General features: G+C 52.9%; 1 protein-coding gene across 1 annotated transcript in view; it reads left to right on the plus strand.

Moving 5' to 3' along the window:
* CUX1 (cut like homeobox 1) overlaps positions 1–19967 on the plus strand; it is a 269656-nt gene extending 249689 nt beyond the window's left edge. The window contains exons 15-23 of the mRNA XM_021550821.3: positions 9072–9208; positions 9773–9839; positions 10891–11003; positions 11544–11660; positions 13647–13730; positions 14003–14059; positions 16086–16166; positions 18046–18110; positions 18538–19967. Coding sequence (XP_021406496.2) covers positions 9072–9208; positions 9773–9839; positions 10891–11003; positions 11544–11660; positions 13647–13730; positions 14003–14059; positions 16086–16166; positions 18046–18110; positions 18538–18598 — 782 coding nt within the window. The 3' untranslated portion in view covers positions 18599–19967. The remainder of the gene's footprint in view (positions 1–9071; positions 9209–9772; positions 9840–10890; positions 11004–11543; positions 11661–13646; positions 13731–14002; positions 14060–16085; positions 16167–18045; positions 18111–18537) is intronic.
* Positions 19968–21295: the final 1328 nt, after the last annotated feature.

The following is a 21295-nucleotide window of genomic DNA, read 5'->3' on the forward strand; positions in this document are numbered from 1 at the left end:
TCTGTTTTCCCTGGTGTGATTGTGTCTGGTTTTTTTGTGAATTGAAGGTTATTTTGGGGGATCTACCTTGGTTTTTCCCCCATCTCCTGCAATAGATCCCTGACACATTTCTCCCCCCAGGCTCTCTGAGCCCCCTCCCAGGAGTTTCCTGTGGAACAGGAGTTTTGGAGGGCAAGGATGGATGTTTGCTGTGGAGCCAGGCTGGGATTTCCCACCCCAGTGAGGGTGGCACTTGGTCAGCTCCATGTCGGTGTCCAGTGTGTGTCTTTGCCATCTTTAGTTCTGCAGTTGTGGGGATATTCTCTTCAAAATGTATTTAAAATGCTACTGAATGCCTTCATTTCATGACAAATATCCATTTTCTCATTTTGAAGCATCTGGCAAGTTGTTCCACAGGATGGAAAGGTTCATGATTTAACAGTTTTTATTTTTTCCCCTTCTCTCTAATAACTACTCCAACTGTTGATTGCTATAAATGCTATTATTGTGTATAATTTGACCCTAATTTTTTTAAAACTTGATGCTAAACAGCTAGAGTTTTAAAATGCCATGCCTCAGGTAGGTTAATCTGTGTATTTGTAACTTGCACTTTTCTTCAGGTGGTATCAGCATGAAACTCCTAAAATGCCACACGTGGTCATAAGCAAAAGATGTGTTAAACTTGAGAAAGCACTGGCCTGGAGAAGGCTCACAGAAGCTCAAAAGTTTGCATCCTGGGATAAAGCCAGGCTGCTCTCTCAAGCCTAAATATCAAAATATTAATTCTGGGAAGTTAGGAAGTCAAGCCAAACCACAAGGAAGCATCTGAGAGGTCAAGAGCAGATATTTATGGCCTTCCATGGAGATAGTTGGATCTCCCACCATAACTTTATTGGGGCAGCCCCTCAAAAGGATGTCAAAATTCTCTCTTTTTGGAAAAATTGTACACTGTGTGTTCCCATAGACCTTTACTGGTTTGAACTGGGACATCACTGTGAGTTCCTGCTGGGTGGATGAGGTTTGCATAGGAAATATTAGATGGATTTTCTGGATTGATGGGAGAAGTCCTTGTTTGTGGCATCCTTGGGTGCAGGAGGAAGTTCACACCTCAGTGCCAAGGTCCTGGCTCTGCTTCTGCTCCACCATCAGTGAGAGCCAGTTTGACTTGCAGTGGGAAAAGGGATATCTTTTCACATGGCATCATGTTCCCACCAGGTAAGAAGCTGTGAGTGGCTGACATGATGCTTCTGAGCCCCACTTCTTTCCATTTGGAAATACTGTCACTTTCTCCTCAGTATTTCTGTTTTAATGGAAGCGGTGAAGGAATTGTGTACTTGCCAACAGAGGGCTTCAGAAAACATGATTTGATTACAGCACAGCATTTTATTTTCTTTTTGCTCCAAGCTATGGGAAACTGATAAGAAAATTCAAACTGTTTTCTTGAACTCTTCCAAGTTACCCATGTAATTATCTTAGTACCCTTGGAAATAATCCCTTCTTGTATGAAATCTCTCTCCTTACAGGGCGAATTTATTAAGCAGTGCTGGGTTTCTTTACTGGGGGCTGTTTATTTTGGAGTGGCTGGGCCAGGAGGAAGGGGAAGGAGAAATCCTTCAAACCTTCCTTTCCCAGCAGGCCCTCAAAATGTGAAAAGAAAGGGAGAAAAGCAGGGGAGGGAGAAGAAATCTCACCTGCACCTCTTCTGGCAGCAACTGGGAGAGAAACCCAGAGAGGTGGGAGAGAACCCCCAGAGAAACGTGGAATGGTTTGGGTTGGAAGGGACCTTTAAAGGACACCTTCCACTGTCCCAGGCTGCTCCAAGCTCCATGCAGCCTGGCCTGGGACACTTCCAGGGATCCAGGGGCAGCCACAGCTGCTCTGGGCAGCCTCTGCCAAGACCTGCCCACCCTCATAATAAAAAACCCAACTTCCTTAGAATTCACCTGAATCAGCCCTCTTTTAGTTGAAAACCATCCCCCCTTGTCCTGTTGTGCTGCAGTTTGGTGGCTCCTTCTCTCTTCCCCAAGGCCATTTCCCAAGCTGGCCCTGAGGAGAGGGCAGCAGGAACTCAGAGAATGATGCTGATGTTGGAATGAGCATTATTTTTATATATTATTTTGCAGCTGGGGCTTTTCCTTCTGCTTCCTTTGTCACTTGGGCAGATTAAGTCTCAGATGTTCTCAGGGTGTTGGACACGCTCTGCTCTCTACCTGTCCCTGTTTTCTCTTGTCTCTTTGGCAGCACATGGAAACAGAGCAGGGCAGGGCTGTTCTTGCTGCCCTCACTGGTGCCACTGCCATCCCCTGCTGCCCGGGACTGCTCCTCTTGTGTGTCATCCCTGAAATGTTCTTGATGGCTTCTCTTCCAACTCTGTATCTGCAGAGAAAACTCATCTCTGCACTCCTGGAGTTTTCCCAGGCTTGATAGCTGTACCTGGAGACCAGGAAGATCATGCTAGAACTAAGAGATGGCTTTTAGAGTTATCATTCCTTTCTTTGGCTTTTCTGCCCTTTCAGAAGCCCTGCAGAGGGTCTGATCAGAGAATGCCCTTGTGGCAGGTACAGATGGACCAAGACAGCCCAGAAGCAGCATTGCAGGCTGAGATGATTCCCAGACTATTAATCCAGGCATTCTGGCTACTCAGGAACTCTTGGAGCTGACTGACCTTTCCTCCCTCCCTGGAGATTTCTACAAAAGAGGCTTTAAAATGTCCCAAAAGCTCAATTCCTTTGTGCTTGTGCTGTATTGGCGAGATCTCTGGAGCACTTGATCTTTATTTACGTTTGGGACAGTTTTGGAACAGCACAGTCCCTTCTAATGACACTGATTTTTCATTGCCTCACAGGAGGTGAGATGCTCAGCTGGGCTTTTGCACTGAAACCTGCTCTTCAGCCTTTACTTCTGAGCAGCTTTGCACCTCAGAGCCCACAGACAGGGCTCTGGTGACTTGTAGAAAGAAATATTCCATCATTCCCTGCCTCCATGCCCTGTTTCTCAGCCTGCTGACAGCTCCCAGCAGTGGTGGCCCCAAGGAAAAGGGTTTGCATGAAGTTGAGGTGGATTGAGTGCCTCCCACACACTCTGGGCCAGGCAGAAATGTTCTCCCTCACCATGGAAAGGTCAAGGACCATCGAGCTGTGCGATGGTGAAAGGCCTTTGACAACCTTCCTGTTGCAGGAAGGGTTTTGGCTCAGCTCTTTCTGCCTTGGCATCTTCACAGACCAAAAAAAAAAGGCAGAGAAAATCATCTTGTGCATGCAGGGCTGGATCTGCAGCGCTGGGATCGTGTGCTCCTCACCCCTGCAGCTACAACACGGGGTCAAGGTGGAGTCATCTCCTGCTGATTCTCCTGGAAGAGGAGCAGACTTCGGGCAATAACAGCCTTTTCCAGACTTCCTTAAAAGCCAAATGCCAAGTGTTTCAAGAGCCTGAAATTGGGCCTGAGTTTATGTGTGAGCCTTGGGAGCTCTGGCATCGGGTAGAGCCGGAGGTAAGATTTTGTTGGCTTGAAAAGGCTCCTGGAGAGCGATGCCAGGAAGTCTTGGCATGTTTTTTTCATGGGGAAGAGCAATGATTTCAAGTCAGATGTAACTGTCCAGTCATGAACTGGAGTGGTCCGGCATGGGGAAAGGTGAAAGAGCTGGAAAAATCAAAGGGTCTGTGGCAGACCCAGTTTCCTGCTTCTTCCTTTGGCTCCTGCTCCTGGCCCTGGCACTCTCAGACACCCCTGTTTGTGATGGGTGAGTCTCCAGCTTTGAGCCTTTGTGCCAAGGCACTCCAAGATTTACTTATCTTACCATCATCTTCCTTCCAGTCAATAAAATAGATTTCAAAGCTTTGAAGTAGTGGCTTTCAATGCACTTCAGTTGACTTTTCAAAGAGAGCGTGCCACATCACTTCTCAGCTTGTTTTCTTTTTATTTTTCTTTTCCTTTTTTTTTTTACAGTTATGTAAATTCAGGGAGGCCAGACAGTAAATGAAGGGAGATTAAAAAGCTCCACGAGGCAAATCAGGGTGTGAACTTGCAGAGCATCAGCTAATTTGCCACAACTGCCCATGTGTGTGCTCCTACCCCTATCCCTTCAGCTGCACCACTCACCTCTCATTTCCTGGGGGCTCTGAAGATCCACATGAGCAGTTAGCCTGGTCCCATGGAAGAGCAGCAAGTTACAGCCTATCTCACCCCAAGGTGATTTATTCATCTGTCTGTATCCTCAGTAATCAAGCCACCATCTTATGGAAAGATTGCCTCTCATTTATTTATGTCTGGCCTTATAACTTCAAACTAAGTTGCTAGTATGTCTTAATTTTCTCCATCTGTGGAAACAGATGCTGTTTATTTTGGATGATTTGCCAAGGGAGCCCAGTTGCTGGGGCTTGTTACAGGAGTCAGAGCTGCTGCTGCTCTGTGGCAGCGCTGGGCTCGTGGCCTCGGGGGCACTCCTGATGAGCCCCTGCGTCTGCCAGGACTCTTCTTCAATAATCACCTCAAGGATTTAACCTGCAGCTTTGGAATGGCAAGAGACTGACCGGGCTGTTCACAAGGAAAGAAGCGTGAGACTCATGTCAATCTTTTATTCTTGTTTTGGGTTTTATTTGTTCACTGTGTGTCCCACCACATGGCCTGTCCATACAGGTCCTTGATGGTATTTCCAGAAACATCCCATGGCAGTGTCATCCATGGCTGTGCCCCTTGGGCACACAGAATTCCCAGAAAAGGCATTTTAGAGGATTTTCTTTGTGCAGAGGTTCTTTCTGAGCATTCATTCAGTGTTTGGCAAGGTATCATAGAATTATTAAATGGTTTGGGTTGGAAGGGAACCTCTAACATCACCAAGCCCAACCCCTTGCCATGGGCAGGGACAACTTCCACTGGACCAGGTTGCTCAGAGCCCCATCCAGCCTGGCCTTGGGCACTTCCAGGGATGGGAATAATCCAGTCCCAGTTTGTGATTTTCTGTGCATCGGCCGGGGAAAAACCAGTCCCGTCTGTGCCAGGGTGGCACCAGAGCTTCTGCCAATGCGGGGCTGCCCAGCGCCTGCACTTCTGCTCTTTTCTTTATAAGGCCATGGCAATGCCAGGCTTGGCTTTTAAAAAGCCTGAGCTGGCAGAGTTCAAGGCTAAAGATCCGTGGTTTAAAACCCACTTTCCGCAGGACTTGGCCTTCTTTGCCCCATTACCTTCTGCAGCAGCTCTCCTCCTCCCGGCCTCGGAGGCATTTGCACATCTGAGGGGTCAGAGACGGGCTCAGCAGCTGGGGAGCACAAAGGCAGGCGGGTTCCTTTGCTGCAGCTCTGTGGGGAGCACAAAGGCGGGTTCCTTTGCTCCATCTCTCCCCACAAAGGCGGGTTCCTTCTGCTCCATCTCTCCCCACAAAGGCGGGTTCCCTTCTTCCATCTCTCCCCACAAAGGCGGGTTCCTTTTCCTCCATCTCTCCCCACAAAGGCGGATTCCTTCTGCTCCATCTCTCCCCACAAAGGCGGGTTCCTTTGCTCCATCTCTCCCCACAAAGGCGGGTTCCCTTCTTCCATCTCTCCCCACAAAGGCGGGTTCCTTTTCCTCCATCTCTCCCCACAAAGGCGGATTCCTTCTGCTCCATCTCTCCCCACAAAGGCGGGTTCCTTTGCTCCATCTCTCCCCACAAAGGCGGGTTCCCTTCTTCCATCTCTCCCCACAAAGGCGGGTTCCTTTTCCTCCATCTCTCCCCACAAAGGCGGGTTCCTTTGCTCCATCTCTCCCCACAAAGGAGGGTTCCTTTGCTCCATCTCTCCCCACAAAGGCGGGTTCCTTTTCCTCCATCTCTCCCCACAAAGGCGGGTTCCTTTTCCTCCATCTCTCCCCACAAAGGCGGGTTCCTTTGCTCCATCTCTCCCCACAAAGGCGGGTTCCTTCTGCTCCATCTCTCCCCACAAAGGCGGGTTCCTTTTCCTCCATCTCTCCCTACAAAGGCGGGTTCCCTTTGCTCCATCTCTCCCCACAAAGGCGGGTTCCCTTCTTCCATCTCTCCCCACAAAGGCGGGTTCCTTTGCTCCATCTCTCCCCACAAAGGCGGGTTCCCTTCTTCCATCTCTCCCCACAAAGGCGGGTTCCTTTTCCTCCATCTCTCCCCACAAAGGCGGGTTCCTTTGCTCCATCTCTCCCCACAAAGGCGGGTTCCTTCTGCTCCATCTCTCCCCACAAAGGCGGGTTCCTTCTGCTCCATCTCTCCCCACAAAGGCGGGTTCCTTCTGCTCCATCTCTCCCCACAAAGGCGGGTTCCTTCTGCTCCATCTCTCCCCACAAAGGCGGGTTCCTTTGCTCCATCTCTCCCCACAAAGGCGGGTTCCTTTGCTCCATCTCTCCCCACAAAGGCGGGTTCCTTTCGCTGCAGCTCGCTGCCGGAGCTCCCTGCCCGCCCGGCGGGGCCCTGCTCCTGCTCTGAGGGGAAGGAAGAGTCGCTGCTCAGGGGAAGAGTCGCTGGCACAGCCCTGACGAGCTCGCGGGTGGCCACGGCCCCTGTGAAAGGAGAAAGTTCTGATTAAAAAGACAACCCCAAAAACCAACTGTGAGGAGCGACACTGACGGGGAGATGAGAGGGAAGCTCCGTGTGTTTGGTTGCTTTCAGTGTCAGACAGGTCTCCAACCTTTTCTGTTTTCATGGATGGTTTCATGGCCAAGGCCGAGTGAAGCCGAAGGGAAGGAAGAATGCAGATTCCTTTAAAACTGAGAGCTGTGTTTCTTTGGTGACCCTTTTTTCTCTTAAATTGAAAAACTCAGGCCATGTAACTCAGAAGCCAAAATGGTCATTTAAGAGAGAGATGCAGAAGCTGGGATGCAGGGCCTGGGTCTCCTTCTGCAGGCTCCAAAGCCCAGCTCTGCAGAGGATTTTTGGGCAGGGTGGGAGGCCAGGGAACAATTCCAGCCCCAGGTAACCTCCTGCTCTGGAGAGCCTTGGGCAGGATGCTCAGCAGTGCCTCGTGCAGAACTGGGCCCCCAGCCCACGTTTGGCCAGCAATCGCTTCCCAACTACATTTTAATGCAATTTTAAAAGACAGCCAATTGAATCATTAACCATAGGGAAGAGGTTTTCTTCTTTCCAAATCTTGTTGATGCAAATATTTTTCACCAGGCCACCCATGTTTTGGAGCAGTCAAGGATTCCCCTTTTCTGGAGAAATACTGACCTCCAGTGGGATGTGCCTTTAGCACAACTACTGCTCGGTCTTGAGTCTCTTATTGGGGGCTCCAAAATGTAAATATGCAGAGGGGGAAAAAATAAATCCATGTATTGTGTTCAAAGCAAGTGCCACCTCTCTTTCCCTGCAGTGAGGCTTTGTCCTTCTGAATAACATGGGAAGGGGAATGGCTTCAAACTGAAAGAAGTTTAACTAGTCTAAGTTTAGATTGGAAATTAGGAAGGAATTCTCTGTGAGGGTGAGGAGACCTGGCACAGGGTGCCCAGAGCAGCTGTGGCTGCCCCTGGATCCCTGGAAGTGCCCAAGTCCAGGGTGGACAGGGCTTGGAGCAGCCTGGGCTGGTGAAAGTTGTCCCTGCCCATGGCAGGGGGTGGAGTGAGATGGGCTTTAAGTTTGTTCCCAACCCAAACCACTCTGAAAATCTGTTACACCAACACAGTAATTGTCTTTCTTATTGTTTAGCTTGAAAAAGGCTTTTAAGATCATCCTTACCCCATCACTGCCAAGCCCACCACAAGGCACATCCCCAAGTGCCACACCTACAAAAAAAAAGGGAATTTGTGCCAGCAAAGAGGCTGATTCCTGGGAAAGCAGAGTTATTTTGGGCATCACTTTGAGCCCCCGTCACTGCTGCTCTTAGTCCAACCCTGTGGCCAGGGCATCACTCCCTGTGCAAGGACCTCCCTCCACAGCTGGTTCCTGGGTGTGTGGAGCATTTCCCAGCCTGGCCAGAGTGGGAGAGCTGGAACTGAGCTGTGCACACGTTGCACCCCTTGTCTGAAGGCTCAGAAAGGATAGGAGCCTTGGGCACAGCCTGCTCTTGCTGCTCCCCAGGCAACCCCTGCACTCCTTGCTCCATGGCTGCTGATAAATGAGGAATTCTTTTGCCTTCCAGCTGTCTGGAAATTAGGGGGATCATTACAACGGGAATTATCAGGGAGGGACTGGAACAGATGGGACCTGAGCTTTGACCCACCTGGAAATCCAAGCACAGAGGGACAGATCCTGCATCCCTGTGGTGGAGGTGCTGGCAGTGCCAAACACCAGCTCTGAACCTGGAGCTGAGCAGGTTTTCCAGCCAGGGAGAGGCCCAGACACTGCTGGCAGCCAGGGGGAAAGGTGAAACAAGTTGATTTCTGCTGCAGGACAGGTTTGGGATGGATTTGCCAATGGAACACGGAGCTTGCCCTGCGGTGCTGGTCCCGTGCCTCTGCTGTAGCTGCAGCTCTGCACTGCTTCACATCTGGGCTGGGGTTATGTGAGGGGAAGGAGAGGTTTTTGTTTTGCTCCTGGAGCATTCCAGCAGTGCCTGTTGTGGTTTAGGGTGTGGGTTTTACTCTGGGGGGTAGCTGGAAAGAGGGATCCTTTGTAGAAAACTGGCTGAATGCTGGGGGTGCATGGCCTGGCCCCGTGCCTGGGGCAGGAGGGTCCCACCTGAGCCCTCCTGGGGGTGTCCCCCACCCTGCTCCAGGCCTCCACTCACATCTGCCCTGTCAGTGCCTCTCCCAGCCCCACAGCCTCTTCCATCACCCTTCCCGTGCAGACCAGACCCGGAGATCAGTTCATGGACTCACCTCCCCTTAACCCTCTCCAGGTGCCCCCGCTGTGCCCAGCCAGGATGCTGCAGGTACCCCTGGGGCACCAAAAATATCTGGAGCAGCTGTGCCAGTGCAGGCAGCTGTCTCTGGCCCTGGGAGGTGGCACTGCTCCCTCCCAGGGGCGGTGCCCACCCTGGGGCATCCCCAGGAGGCTGGACCCTGCTGTGAGCAGGGAGTGCTGCTGTGCCCCCCAGACACAAGGAGAGGGCAGGGCTGCAGCTCTGATCCGGCTCTGCTGCCCCAGGGGGGGTTTCTCAGCTCGTTGGTGTCCCCTGGCACAGGCTGGGGTTGGGGTGACAGCCCTGGCTCTGTTTTGCAGTGCGCTGTGCCGAGCTGCAGATCCAGCTGACCGAGGCCGTGGCCACCCTGGCTGCCCAGAAGGAGCTCGTGGCCAAGCTGGAGCACGACCTCAGCACCATCCAAGCCCTGTCTGCTGTGCATCGCCCAGAGGCAGAGGTACCAGAGCCTGCCCACAGCCCCAGGGCTGGCAGCCAGAGCTGGGGGCATGGGGAGTGTCCACCTCCTCTCTTTTTCCCTATTTTATTATTATTATTATTATTATTATCATCATCATCATAATTATCATTATTATCATTATCTCCTTCCTTTTCTTTCTGATAATTCACCCAGCAAAGATGGGTGAACCAAAAAAAAAAATTTATCTGATGATATGAATGGATGAATTAAAAAAAAAATAACAACTCCTTGCTCCTCTGCGGGGGAAAAAAATTCCTTTCCTTTTTCTTCCTTTTTTTATTTCCTTGCACTTTTTTTTTGTTTGTTTTGAAAGGTTTTGAAAGCACATGCTAAACAATCACAATATTTCTTCCCCTTCCCAGGCAGAGGCTGGGGTTTGAGGTGGAGCAGCAACTGGGTCAGTCCTTATCCCTGCAGAGAACCTGTCCAGCAGGGATGAGGCTGCAGCTGCCAGGGCAGCAGCAGGACCCAGGAGGGGTTGCTTTGCCCAGGCACCTTTGGGTGGGTGGGAAATGTTTAATTTCTTCTGCTTGTGCTGCCCAGGGCGCGGCCAGCCCCGGGCTGGAGAAGATCCCTGAGCCCATCAAGGAGGCCACGGCGCAGTTTTATGGTGAGAGGGGAGCCAGGCTGGGCTGGGACACCCCAGCCATGGCAGGGGGGTCACTTCTCCAGGGAGGGCAGCTCCTGAGCCATCCCCTGCTCCATGTGTCCCCCACTGGGGCAGTTCTCCATGTCTGGTTTTCCATACTGGGCATGGTTTGCCCATCTGCTGGCTCCTGCCAAGGGCTGCAGCGGGCACGTGCCAGGCCTGGCTCTGTGCTGAGCTGGTGAGCCCAGGCTGAGCCAAACCCCCTGAGCCTCTGCCTCCTGCTCTTCCCACACCAAACCCCTCCAGAGCCAGAGAGTGAAACATTTCCTGTACATCAGCCCCTGCGCTGAGGTCTGCAGGAGAAAATGAATTAAAAAATAAATAAATAACAACTCCTTGCTCCTCTGGGGGAAAAAAAAAATTCCTTTCCTTTTTTTGCTTGCTTTTTTATGTTTGTTTGTTTTGCAAGGTTTGAAAACACAAGATAAACATTATCACAGCAACAGTCCCACCAAGCTAAACAACCTGCAGCCACCCATCCTGCTCCATGAATAACTGCTCAGTGCAGCTGGTTGAGTCATGGCCCTGGGGACACATTTCTCCTTGGCTGTGAACGCCACTGCCAGGAAGGAAGAGCAGGGAGGGATGGCCACAGCCTCCCAGGCACCCACAGAGCCCCATCAAGGGGGGCAACCCATGGGGAACACCCAAAAAAAGGGGTCCTGGGCATAGCAAGCTGGTGGTGGATGAGGAGTTGGGGTAGGGGAGAGAGGATTGTGGCTCTGGGGTTTATTTTAATGCTGCAGCTGCTGCAGAGGCCAGAGTCTGGCAGGGATAGAGTCAGGGAAAGGCAGCCATGGGTTGCACCAAATAATGCAATTGGTTTCCTGTCCACACGGAGTCCTCAAAAATGAGAAAAAAAATCATAAATAGCAGTCCATGTTGTAATAACTGTGCACTGGGATTGATTTGGATGCCCCCAAGGTCCCACAGCAAGAGGACCTTGAGCACACCCCTGGGGTGGGCAGTGGGCATCTACCAGGTCATCTCTCACACCAAACCTCATCCACAGGTCACCCTCCATCCCCTGGCACCTCATTCCCTGAGGGCCAGGTGGACTCACTCCTGTCCATCATCTCCAGCCAGAGGGAACGCTTCCGGGCCAAGAACCAGGAGCTGGAGGGGGTGAGTGTGCTGGGGAGGGGCTGGGGGCTGCAGGGCTCTGCCTGGGCTGGCTGCTCTGCTGACCTGTGGCAATTCTGTCCCAGGCACTGCAGGCAAAAGGAAAACACATCCTGCTGTGAGCAGGAGCAGAGCCTGCCCCAGCCCCATCCAGGATGGATCCAAACAGTGTCCCTCTGTCCGTGTGTCCCTCTGTCCCTGTACTCCTGGCACAGTGTTTGGGGGTGCCATGGAAAAAGCACATAGAGAATACACTTGGAGCTAATAAATTGAAGTAGAGCTCAAAATAACCTTTTCTGAGCTGTCTGGTTGTGTCTGCACCTCCTGTGGGAGCCACATCCCATCCCAAAGCCCCCCTCAGCCACCTCGGCTGCCCCAGCCCCTCTTTGTCCACTGAGGGATGGGTTTCTTAATGGGTCAGGACTGGGACCCCCCTTCTGCCACATCTGAGACAGCTTTAATTAGGGAGCAATTTGAATTCAAAGCCAGGGGGTTGAATTCTGGGGTTAAAGGCACTGAAGGCTGCCCCCCACCCCCCTGCAGGAGAACCGGGTGCTGCAGCACACGGTGCACGCCCTGCAGAGCGAGCTGGACAACCTGAGAGCTGACAACATCAAGCTCTACGAGAAGATCAAGTTCCTGCAGAGCTACCCTGGCCGGGTGAGTGTCCACCTGTCCCTCTGTCCGTCCGTCCTCGGGCTGGGCTCACAGCCCCCAGACACAGAAATTGCACATTTCCAATGTGCTGCTGCTGTGGAAGTCGGAGCTAATTGGGGTGGGAAAGGTTCTCCCTGCCAGGGAGGCAGTTTAGAACTGTGCTGAGGGATCTTTGAAGCCAAAAGCCCAAATCTCCTCCCTAACAAAGCTGCTACACCCCCTCTGATGCTCACTGCTGGCAATGTGCTGCTCTGGCAGGCAAGTGTGGGCTCTTCTGCCAGAGGTTAAACTGGGACCTCCTGCAATAAACCCCTGCAGCAGAGCCTGGAAAATAATGCATCCTGTCCCACTTGTGCTCATTCCTGAACTTCTTGTATCCAGCAGAGAGAGCTGCTCCCTGAGCAGCCAGAAGACAAAAGAGAAGCCAGCCCAAAATCATCCCTGTAATGCCAGGGGAAGGCTGGGAAGGGGGACCAGACTTTGCTGCAACCTGCTCTGCTCGTGCTGTGGCCCTCAGGAGTTCCTCCCTGGGGGTTTGCAGGAGGCTCAGGCTGCTGCCTGAGATTTCCACTGCCAGCACTTCCCTGGTCAGAGCCAGGCTCTCCTGACCTCGGGCTTTCCTTAGAAATGCCAAAGTGCCATCACAGAGGGGACACCCATTCCCTGCCATCCTTCCCCTGGCTGCTGCCTTTCCGTGCTGCCTGCACTGAGTCTGTTTTATTTAGGGATATTTTAATAGCATTTGGTGGTGGGAAACTCCTACAGCTTGAGGCACCTTATTTGGTTCCTCTCATTATGTCCCAGTGATGACGCCAGGTCGTCCCCTCTGACATTTTTTTCCCCTTTCTCCTGTGGAATATCATCTCCATGTTTATCCTCTGCCACAAGGCAACCCCTGAATGCCATTGCCATGAGCTAAAGAGCAAAACCCTCCGTGGCAGCAGCTCAGGGGATTGCATAATTCACCCTCTAATGGGACATGTGACACGTTAAAAATACTCATCAAAGATCACTGCAGTGGCCGGGCTGTGGCCAGCTCCTCACCCCTAAATGGGGCTCTGGCCTCATCACAGTGACCCCAGGGTTGGGTTGCAGCATGTGAGGCCAGGCTTACTAAAGGTTTACACAGAGGTGTAACAACCAGCTATGGGGCCAGGCAGGGCAACCCTCTGCACGTAGGAACAGGTCCAGAAAGCCCTCGGGGAGCCGGGCAGAGCAGCAAGTGGTGCGTGCTGGGACAGGGAATCAGCACTGGAGCAGGGAGCCAGAGCCTGCAGCAGGCTGTGCCCAGGGCTGGTGGCAGCATGTGCTGTTCCCAGGCTGGATTTGGGCAGGAATGATGTGGAATCTGCAGCTTCTGCAGAGGTGGAGGGAAGGAGGAGCAGGGAGGCTGCACAAGCATCCTCGGGGCTCGCTGCAGCCAAGGCTGTGTAAGGGGAATTATACAGGAGAAGTATAAAATCCATCCTGTCTGAACCCACCCAAATCTTCCCCTTCTCTCAAGGGGTTTTATTCCTTTTCCTTACCCTTTTCCCAACCTATAACAGCTCTATGTTTGAGCAATGATTTCCTCCTCCTAAATTGCTGTCTCCCTCCTGCCTGGCCCAGCAGAGGAATTCAGAGTGGGATTTGGAGTAGCCCAGGTGAGCTCCATGAGGATGACAAAGGTGACAATTATTGCATGGAAAGGGCCCAAAATAGGGAGATACAGGAGAAACAGGGAGTCCTCATGGCAGAATCCCCTGGTGTAACAACCCAAGGTCCTTTCCAACCCAAACCATTCCACAGTTGTGTGAAGAAAGGGCTTTGTCCCACAGCTCCTGTTGTGCTTCTCCTTTCTGAAGGGGACAGGTGCTGTCAGCTCTGTGGGTCAGCTCTGGGCTGTGCTGCTCCATCCTTTGGGGGTGTTTCCTTCCAAATGGGGGGGCTCAGGGTTCTGTGCTTGTGCTGGGTGTCCCTGCTGGCTCTCACCTGGCTGTGCTCCCACAGGGCAGCAGCAGGGATGACACGGAGCAGCGCTACTCCTCCCAGTACGAGGAACGCCTGGACCCCTTCTCCTCCTTCAGCAGGAAGGTAAGAAAGGCTCCCCAGCTCCCTCCCTCTGCACCAGCCCCTCTGTGTCCTGTGGGATCATGCCCAGATGAAATACAGGGATCTCTGATAGAATGAAATGCACTCTAACGTCCTTTGCTTTCAAAGGCAAAAAATAAATAAAAGTCGCTGTGCCCAGATGATGGCTGGGGGCAGGGGTAAATACGACCATCCTGGGGCACACAGCTCCTTCCATGTTTTGCAAACCCCAAATAGGCCTCTGAGCCTCAAAATCCTGTATGGTTTCGTTGCAGGAACGCCAGAGGAAATACCTGAGCCTCAGTCCCTGGGATAAAGCCACACTGAGCATGGTGAGTGGCTGCTCTGCAGCACTGCTGGGAGCTGAGAGGATTTTAGCCCAAAAAAAGGGAATGGGGCTCTTGGGCAGTGGGAAGGGCCCATCCCTGCTGGCCTGGGCAGGGTGCAGAGCACACTGGGCCATGCTGGCATCTGGGTTAGGAGCAATCCCTTTCCTCCCTTGCTGCCCATCACCATCCCCAGAGGCATTTCAGGACATGGAGATGTGGCACCTGGGGACGTGGTTTGGTGGTGGGCTTGGCAGTGCTGGGGGAATGGTTGGACCCAAGGATTTTTGAGGTCTTTTCCAACCTACACAATTCTGATTCTATTCTATGATTTGAAGAACCTCTCCTCTGGTTTGTGACCTGGTGTGGGGCTCAGGGCTGTACCCCCAGCCAGGGGCAAACCCTCCTGCATGGGAGACCCCCCCAGAGAGCCCCAGCACCCCACACATGTGGGGAGGAGTGTGAGGGGCTGCAGAGAGTCCAACACTCCAGGGAAGATCTCTGCCCCACAGAGAAGAGCATCCTCAGATACACTTTGGCTTCTCGCTGCATTCTCCTTGAAAACCCCTTCCCAAGCCCTGATCCCTCCTGCTCTGGCTCTTCCTTCCAAAATAGCATCAGGGGAAATCCTGGGGAAGCTGTGGAGTCTGCAGCAGCAAAGGGTCCTTGTCTGAGCCATGGAGGTGATGCTGCCACTGCAAGCTTGGGCTGCCATCTCTTAGGGGATTCTGAGCTAAAAATGTGGTTGTTGAGGAAATCTGACTTACAGTGAAATTTGTGGCATTAGCAGCAGGCTCAGGATGGGGTTTTGGCCGAGTTAACCCCCAGCTCTCCAGCACAAGGGAGGTGAACGTGGGACTGTGGGGCTGCAGAGAACACAGAGATATCCTGTAATAAAGGCAGAGCTGTCATTTGCATAAAAACCAAGCAAATGCCAACATGAATATGGATTGTGTGGCGTGCTAGCACCACGGAGAATTAATGAAAGGCATTCACAAAAAAAACTGACTTAGGGGAGTTATTCCTTGGGAATATTTAAGAACATAATCTTGTTTGTTACAGCAGCCTCCGCCGTGGCCGTGAATAGCAAAGACAATTTCAGCCCGGAATGGGTTTGGTGGGAGATCTGTGGGTTTTAATGCCAGCTTTGGAGAGGCTGCCTGGTGTTTGGGGAATGTGTTTAGGTCCATAATGAGTCCCTGGGTTACAGCAGGAATAAAGAGTGGCTATGAAGGAAGGGAGGGCCTGTCCTTTGCAAGCCACTCCTCTGCTGCTCCTGATTTTCATGCTTTTGAAGGGATGGGCACGAAGGTTTTCCCACTGGGATGTGCCAAAGGGGCTGAGACATCATCAGGGTCTGGCTGTGGTTCAGTGGCCTCTCCAAAAGGAGGGGTGGAGGGCAATTCATCCTGACCCCACAGGCTTCCAGCCCCCAGTGAGCTGGGACAGCCCTGTGGGGTGGCACAGGCTCTGCAGGGTGGAGAGCAAAGTTTTGGGACAGAGCAAGGAGACACCAGGCCCAGCTCTGGGGACACCAGGAGCAGCTTCTGGGAGCACCAACACAGCCTTGGCTCCAGTGCCCTGCCCAGGAGGTGATGAGGGGATGCTTCAAATCACAAAGTTGTTTGAGTTCACTAGTTAAAAACGTGCAAAGCTTAATTACTGCCAGGGTTTCTCTGTGGAGCAGGCACCGAGGCAGGGCTGGCACAGCAGGAGCAGGGAGAGCTGCTGGAGAGAGCTGGGCTAAAGCAACTCAGAATAAACCCCCAGAAGGGTTTTCAGTGAGGGAAAGCCCACACTGAATCCACCTTGGTTTGGGCTGAGAGCATAGGCACTTGTGCAGCCACTTTGGAGGAGCATCACACTCAGAGCTGGGCACAGGTGGGTGGCAAACACCTCCTCACTGTGTGTTTGTGCAGGTCTGGCAGGAACAGGCTCCCAGTCCTGGCCAGGATCTCTGCAAGCCTGTTTGAGGAGAGCTGCCTTCCAGTGACCCACGTTCAAATGGGATTTTCCATTCTGCTTTCTGCAGGGGCGGCTCATCCTGTCCAACAAGACCGCTCGGACCGTGGCCTTCTTCTACACCCTGCTCCTGCACTGCCTCGTCTTCCTGGTGAGGGGCTGGCCCAGGGGGTGGCACTGAGATAAAACATCTGCTACCATCCCTTTCAGGGGATTTGGGCTGGTTTAGGATGTGCCAAGCCTTGCCCCTGCTGTGGCAGTGGCTCTGCAGGCACGGCAGGGCCGGGAGCATGGGACATGGACATGCCAAGGAATATCAGGAATATCCCCCGGGCTTCACAGGGTGGAAATCCCACCCTGGGTGGGCACAGACCTGCCCAAGGGCAGGAGCTGGGAGCTGTCTGTGTGCTCATGTTGTTCCTGGGATCAGCCATGGGATCAGGGTGCCATGCAGGGAGCTCACACAGAGTGTTGCCAAGCAAGCCTCTGCTTAGAGGGCAGCAAAATTTTGGTTAATTATTATGAAACTAATACCATAAGTGCTTTTAGGAATAAAATACACGTCCCTGAACCCACACTACCTAGTTCTAGACCGTGTGGATCCTATTCCTGGGTGTATCCTTAACCTCCTGCTCAATGGAGTGCATTTGCTGCCTCTCCAGGGATGAGCTCTGGCTCTCCCCATGCTTCTGACGTGCCCTGTGGCTCCGTTTTTCTCTAGTTTTCAAGTTTCCCCCAACTCTACGTTAGGGTTGAAAGTAGAGAAGCAGAGGTTTGGAAGGGATGAAGGCTTCAGCCAGCCCAAATCTCCTGGGAGTTTGTCATGGTGCAAACTCCTCCTGTATCTTTGCACAGTTTCTGGGAGTTTATTTGTCATTTCAGGGAGGAAAAAAAAGCCAAACAAATCATCAATAATTAAACGAGGAAGTGAGATGAAAGCCAAATCAGAACAATATTTCTGTCCTGCTCTCAAAGTTATTTTGGTGAGGAAAGGAGCAAAGGAAATAAAAAGTTAAACATCATTAAACTTTAAAGCCCTAACCTCAGAAAAAAAAAAAGAAAAAGGAAAATTCATAAATATTACATGGCTGCTGGAATGATCTTACATCATCTAGACACAAAAGAGCCTGAAATCCAGCACTGCCTGGCTGGGGATGAGCTGTGTGTGCCACAGGGGACTGGAGGAAACCCCTGCTCCTCCATCCCACAGTGGGATTGACATCTCTGCCACTGATCCTGGGAGACTTCAATTAACCCTGCTTTGGATTTGCTGGTGGGTGTTTGTGTGGTTAGGGCCATTCCCTGGTGATAACAGCGTACAAATCCCCAAGGCTTGAACCAATCAGTTGGGGATGGGAGGGCTTCTCCCTCTTCCCAAACCCCAGCGCTGCCTCCTGCCTCCTCAGACCTCGGCTCTGCAATGAGAACACGGAGGCATGAAGGTAAAAAGGAGCCAAGCCAAGCACTGACCTTCCTTAAGCCTGTTCCAAAAATACATCTCCATCCATGTGCAGCCCTGAGCCTTATCCCAAACCACCACAGCAGCACTGTCCCAGTAAAAATAACCCACTGGAAAAGGTCATCTTGGCCATCCTGAGGGCAATCCCTGCAGCACACTGTGGGGTTCCCCATGCTGGTGATCCCAGAATCACAGTGTGGGTGGGAAGGGAGCTTAAAATCCTCCAGTGCCACCCCCTGCCATGGACTGGGACACTGTCCCAGGCTGCTGCAAACCCCATCCAGCCTGCCCTTGGACACTTCCAGGGATCCAGGGGCAGCCACAGCTTCTCTCCTACCTTCTTCTTCCCCTCCCCACCCTCACAGGGAAGAATTTCTCCCTGCTACCAATTCTAAACCTACTTTCTATCCGTTTGAAGCCATTCCTTTGCCCTGTCACTGCGTGCCCTGCCACAAGCGCCTCTCCAGGGTGGGATGGCAGGGCCAGGCTGGCACAGCAGTGGCACAGACTGCAGTGAGGAGGGGCTGGGGTGGAGGTGGGAGCAGAGCTGACCCCATTCCTTCCCGTGCAGGTGCTCTACAAAACCGCCTGGAGCGAGAGCGTGGGACGGGACTGCAGCGCCTTCTGTGCTAAGAAGTGAGTGAGCACAGCCCGGCCTCAGGCCTTGTTTGGTGGGCAGGGCTTGGTCTGCAGCAGATTTTTTTGGGCACCCCAGTGCTGGAAACAAGGCCAGTTAATTGGGCTTTAAACCCAGTGAGGGAGGGGGGAGAAAAAGCTCAGGGAACAGGGCAAACCCTTGTGTTTGGTTGGGTGTGCAAAGTCTTTCCTGCGGGCAGTCCTTGCCCAGGAGGAATCCTGATAAAGGTTGTGATAAAGGATTATAAAGATGATCCTGGAGACCTGGGGGGTGTCAGAGCCGTGCCACGACTCCAGTTCCCTGCTGGCCATGGCTGGAGCAGAGCCCAGTGCTCATCCTCAAGGAATGAGCCCCTGGAATCGCTGCTGGGCTGCCGGGGCACCCTGGGGCTGGCTGCAGGGTGACGTGGCTCTGCCCTCTCCCCAGGTACGCTGACCACCTCCACGAGTTCCACAAGAACGGGGACGTGGGTGGCATGTGGCAGTGACAGCTGGACTCGGCCCCTCCTGCCCGCAAGGAGCTGTCCCGCTGCTGCCGGCTGCTTTGCTGTGCCTTTGCTTTCTGCTTTGTAGGATGAGGGCAGCCATCCCCCCACTCCCACCCCTCAAATTAAAAGCCTCAGCTAAGGGAGAATCGTTTTCCAGCCCTGGAAGGGCTGCAGCAGCTCCTGTGCTTTCCTGGTGTCTCAGAGAGCTCAGTCCTTACCAAAACACACAGAAAATGTGAGGTCAGAGGTGCCCCTCCTCCCATCTCTCCATCCTGCTTGAAGTCCAGTGCAGCCCTGGGTGGGATAAATCCAGCTAGAAATGGGGAGGAAAGGCAACCTCCTGAGCTTGCATTGTCAGGTGTTGTGCTATTTGAGAGCTCCTATTTTACTCCAGCTCTGGGGATCTCCTGCCCGTGCTGCTGGGCACTGGCAGATGCCCTTCTGGACCTGGAGCCCTCAGTTTGGGAGCAGTTAGGAATAGCCAGGACTTAAAGGGCATGAAGGGAGGTGCTGCTGGTCAGGCCTGACCTCACAGGGATGCTCCAGACTCTCCTTGCTGAGATGCTTCTGCCTCTTAGGAAACCACAAGTCAAATCAAGCAATTGCTGGTTTTTGGGTTTGCTGGGTGATGAACACTGGGCTGCTAATTTGGGGTGATTTGGGGAGACAGAGGTGATAGGAGATGCTCCAATTAAAAAGAGCAGGTCCCAGCAACCCCCCTTCCTGCTGTGACCACATGGTGAGGGAAGGTATTATCTTGTTAACGTGGTCCTCAATTAAAATTCCCCTCTGTAGACAGGAGAGCAGCATTGCTCCCAATTAATATTTCATTGCAGACTCACATCCATTGCCATTCCCGTTGCTGGGAAGCCAGGGCCTCTGACAGAGCGTGCAGGCAGGGAAAGGCCTCACATCTGCCACGGGCAGCCAGGGTTTATTTATAGGAGCTGTGGCCGATGGCAAAATATAAAATACTCATAAATTGAAGGGAGAGATAAATCCTGAGGGACCAACCTGCACCTGTCCTGCTCAGCACAGGGAAAACCGAGCCCAAATGGAAGGGAAGCAGTGAGGGGGTGATGCTGCCATGGCTGGGGCCCTCTGCATAAAGCAATCAACTTCAGATCTGGGGGAGATGAGCTTTGGCTGCCTGAAATCAGTAGATGGGAAACACGATCCAGGGAAGGGGTGGGCTGCTTTTTTGAGGCTTTGTTGGGAAGGTTAAAATTGCTTTTTTTAGCAGCTGTATGTGGTGTCTTGGAATTGCAAAACTTCTGCAGCTATTCACACTTGTACTCCTCATAAATGACTTAAAATAGATGTCGAGTTCTGTTGGACAAGTGATAAAATAAACTTAGCCATGCATTGACTGGGTGGTTTTTGTGCTCTGTTTCCTTTTTTATTTTTTTGGACTTTTGATATTAAACAACTGAGAAATGTCCTGCTCGAGTCCAAGGGCAGAGTGTGCAGCTAATTTTAGAAACCCATTACAGCAGCTAAAGGCGGCGATGTCTCGCAGCGCCGGGGAGGGCAGGACCTCTGTCCCCGTGTGCTGGAGCCAGCGTCCCAGCTGCCATCAACACCAGCATCCCACGGGCCTGAGAAAGCCTCTGGGGGATGGAGGGACCACGGGAACTGAGCCCAGGCAGCTCCAAACCCTGAGATATTCTGCATTTCCCCACGTGGCTGTTGGCACGGGCGCTCCAGCTGAACGGTGTCAATTTGCCTGGCTAATTTTGGTGAGCTGCTCACGATCCCCCTCTTCCTCAGCCTCCTTTTTCCTTGCTTTTCCAGCCCTGGGAGGCCCCAGCAGCCCCAGCCTGGCAGAGCTGGGCTGCTTTGGGCTTTAGGCACAGCTTCCTTTGGCCGAGCCCAGCAGTGCAAGGGGGTCTGGGGAGGGCCAGGAGCTGTTCCCCCACCACGAGGAGCCTCTGTGCCAGAGATTTTCCAGCCTTCCAGCATACCTGGGTCTTGCCAGTCCCCTGGAGCTGCTGAATCTTGTCCCTCAGGCAGAGCTGTCACCTCCTTCCATCCAAAATAAAAATGACAAGCTCACCGATTTGTCCCAAAATCCCTCCCGGGGAGGGCAGGGGTTAGATGTGGGATGTTGTTTTCTGTCCTGATCTCACAGCTTTGCAGCTTCCAGCAGCTCCCAGAGCTGTGGCACGGCCCTGCCCTGGCTCAGCCCAGCCCTGGTGACCCTGCAGCAGCCCGGGGATGTCCGGGTGTCCCCGGAGCCGCTCCCAAGAGTCCGGCTCTGGCTGCCAAACCCCGTGTCCTGAGCCTGAGGCAGGGAAAGCCTGGGCTGGGGAGGGCTCTCGGGTCACTGCCCAGAGCCTCAGCCAAGTTTTCAGAGCTGCTTCCCATTTGTGCTGGAGGTGCTGTGCTCCAGGGGATCCCAGTGATTCCGGGCAGAGCGGGGCGTGCCAGGACAGTGGGATGTTCCTGCTTAGGACCAAACAGAATCCTGCAGTTTCGGTGCCTCGGGAGGTGCCCTGCATGTGAGGGGTGTCCTGGAGTGGCCAAGAACAGGGGGATGGCTCCTCCAGCTCCCAGCACCTCCTGGCACCCCCAGCCAAGCTTGGAAGTGCTGGCAGTGCTGTGTCCAAACCCTTTTCCTCCAGAAAAATGGCACTGTGCATCAATTAAAGCCAGCAGGAGCCCCAGCTTCGGGCAAGAGCTCCAAACCAGCTCCCC

The sequence above is a fragment of the Lonchura striata genome, chromosome 20 (genome assembly GCF_046129695.1).
Source record: "Lonchura striata isolate bLonStr1 chromosome 20, bLonStr1.mat, whole genome shotgun sequence".
Taxonomy (NCBI): Eukaryota; Metazoa; Chordata; class Aves; order Passeriformes; family Estrildidae; genus Lonchura; species Lonchura striata.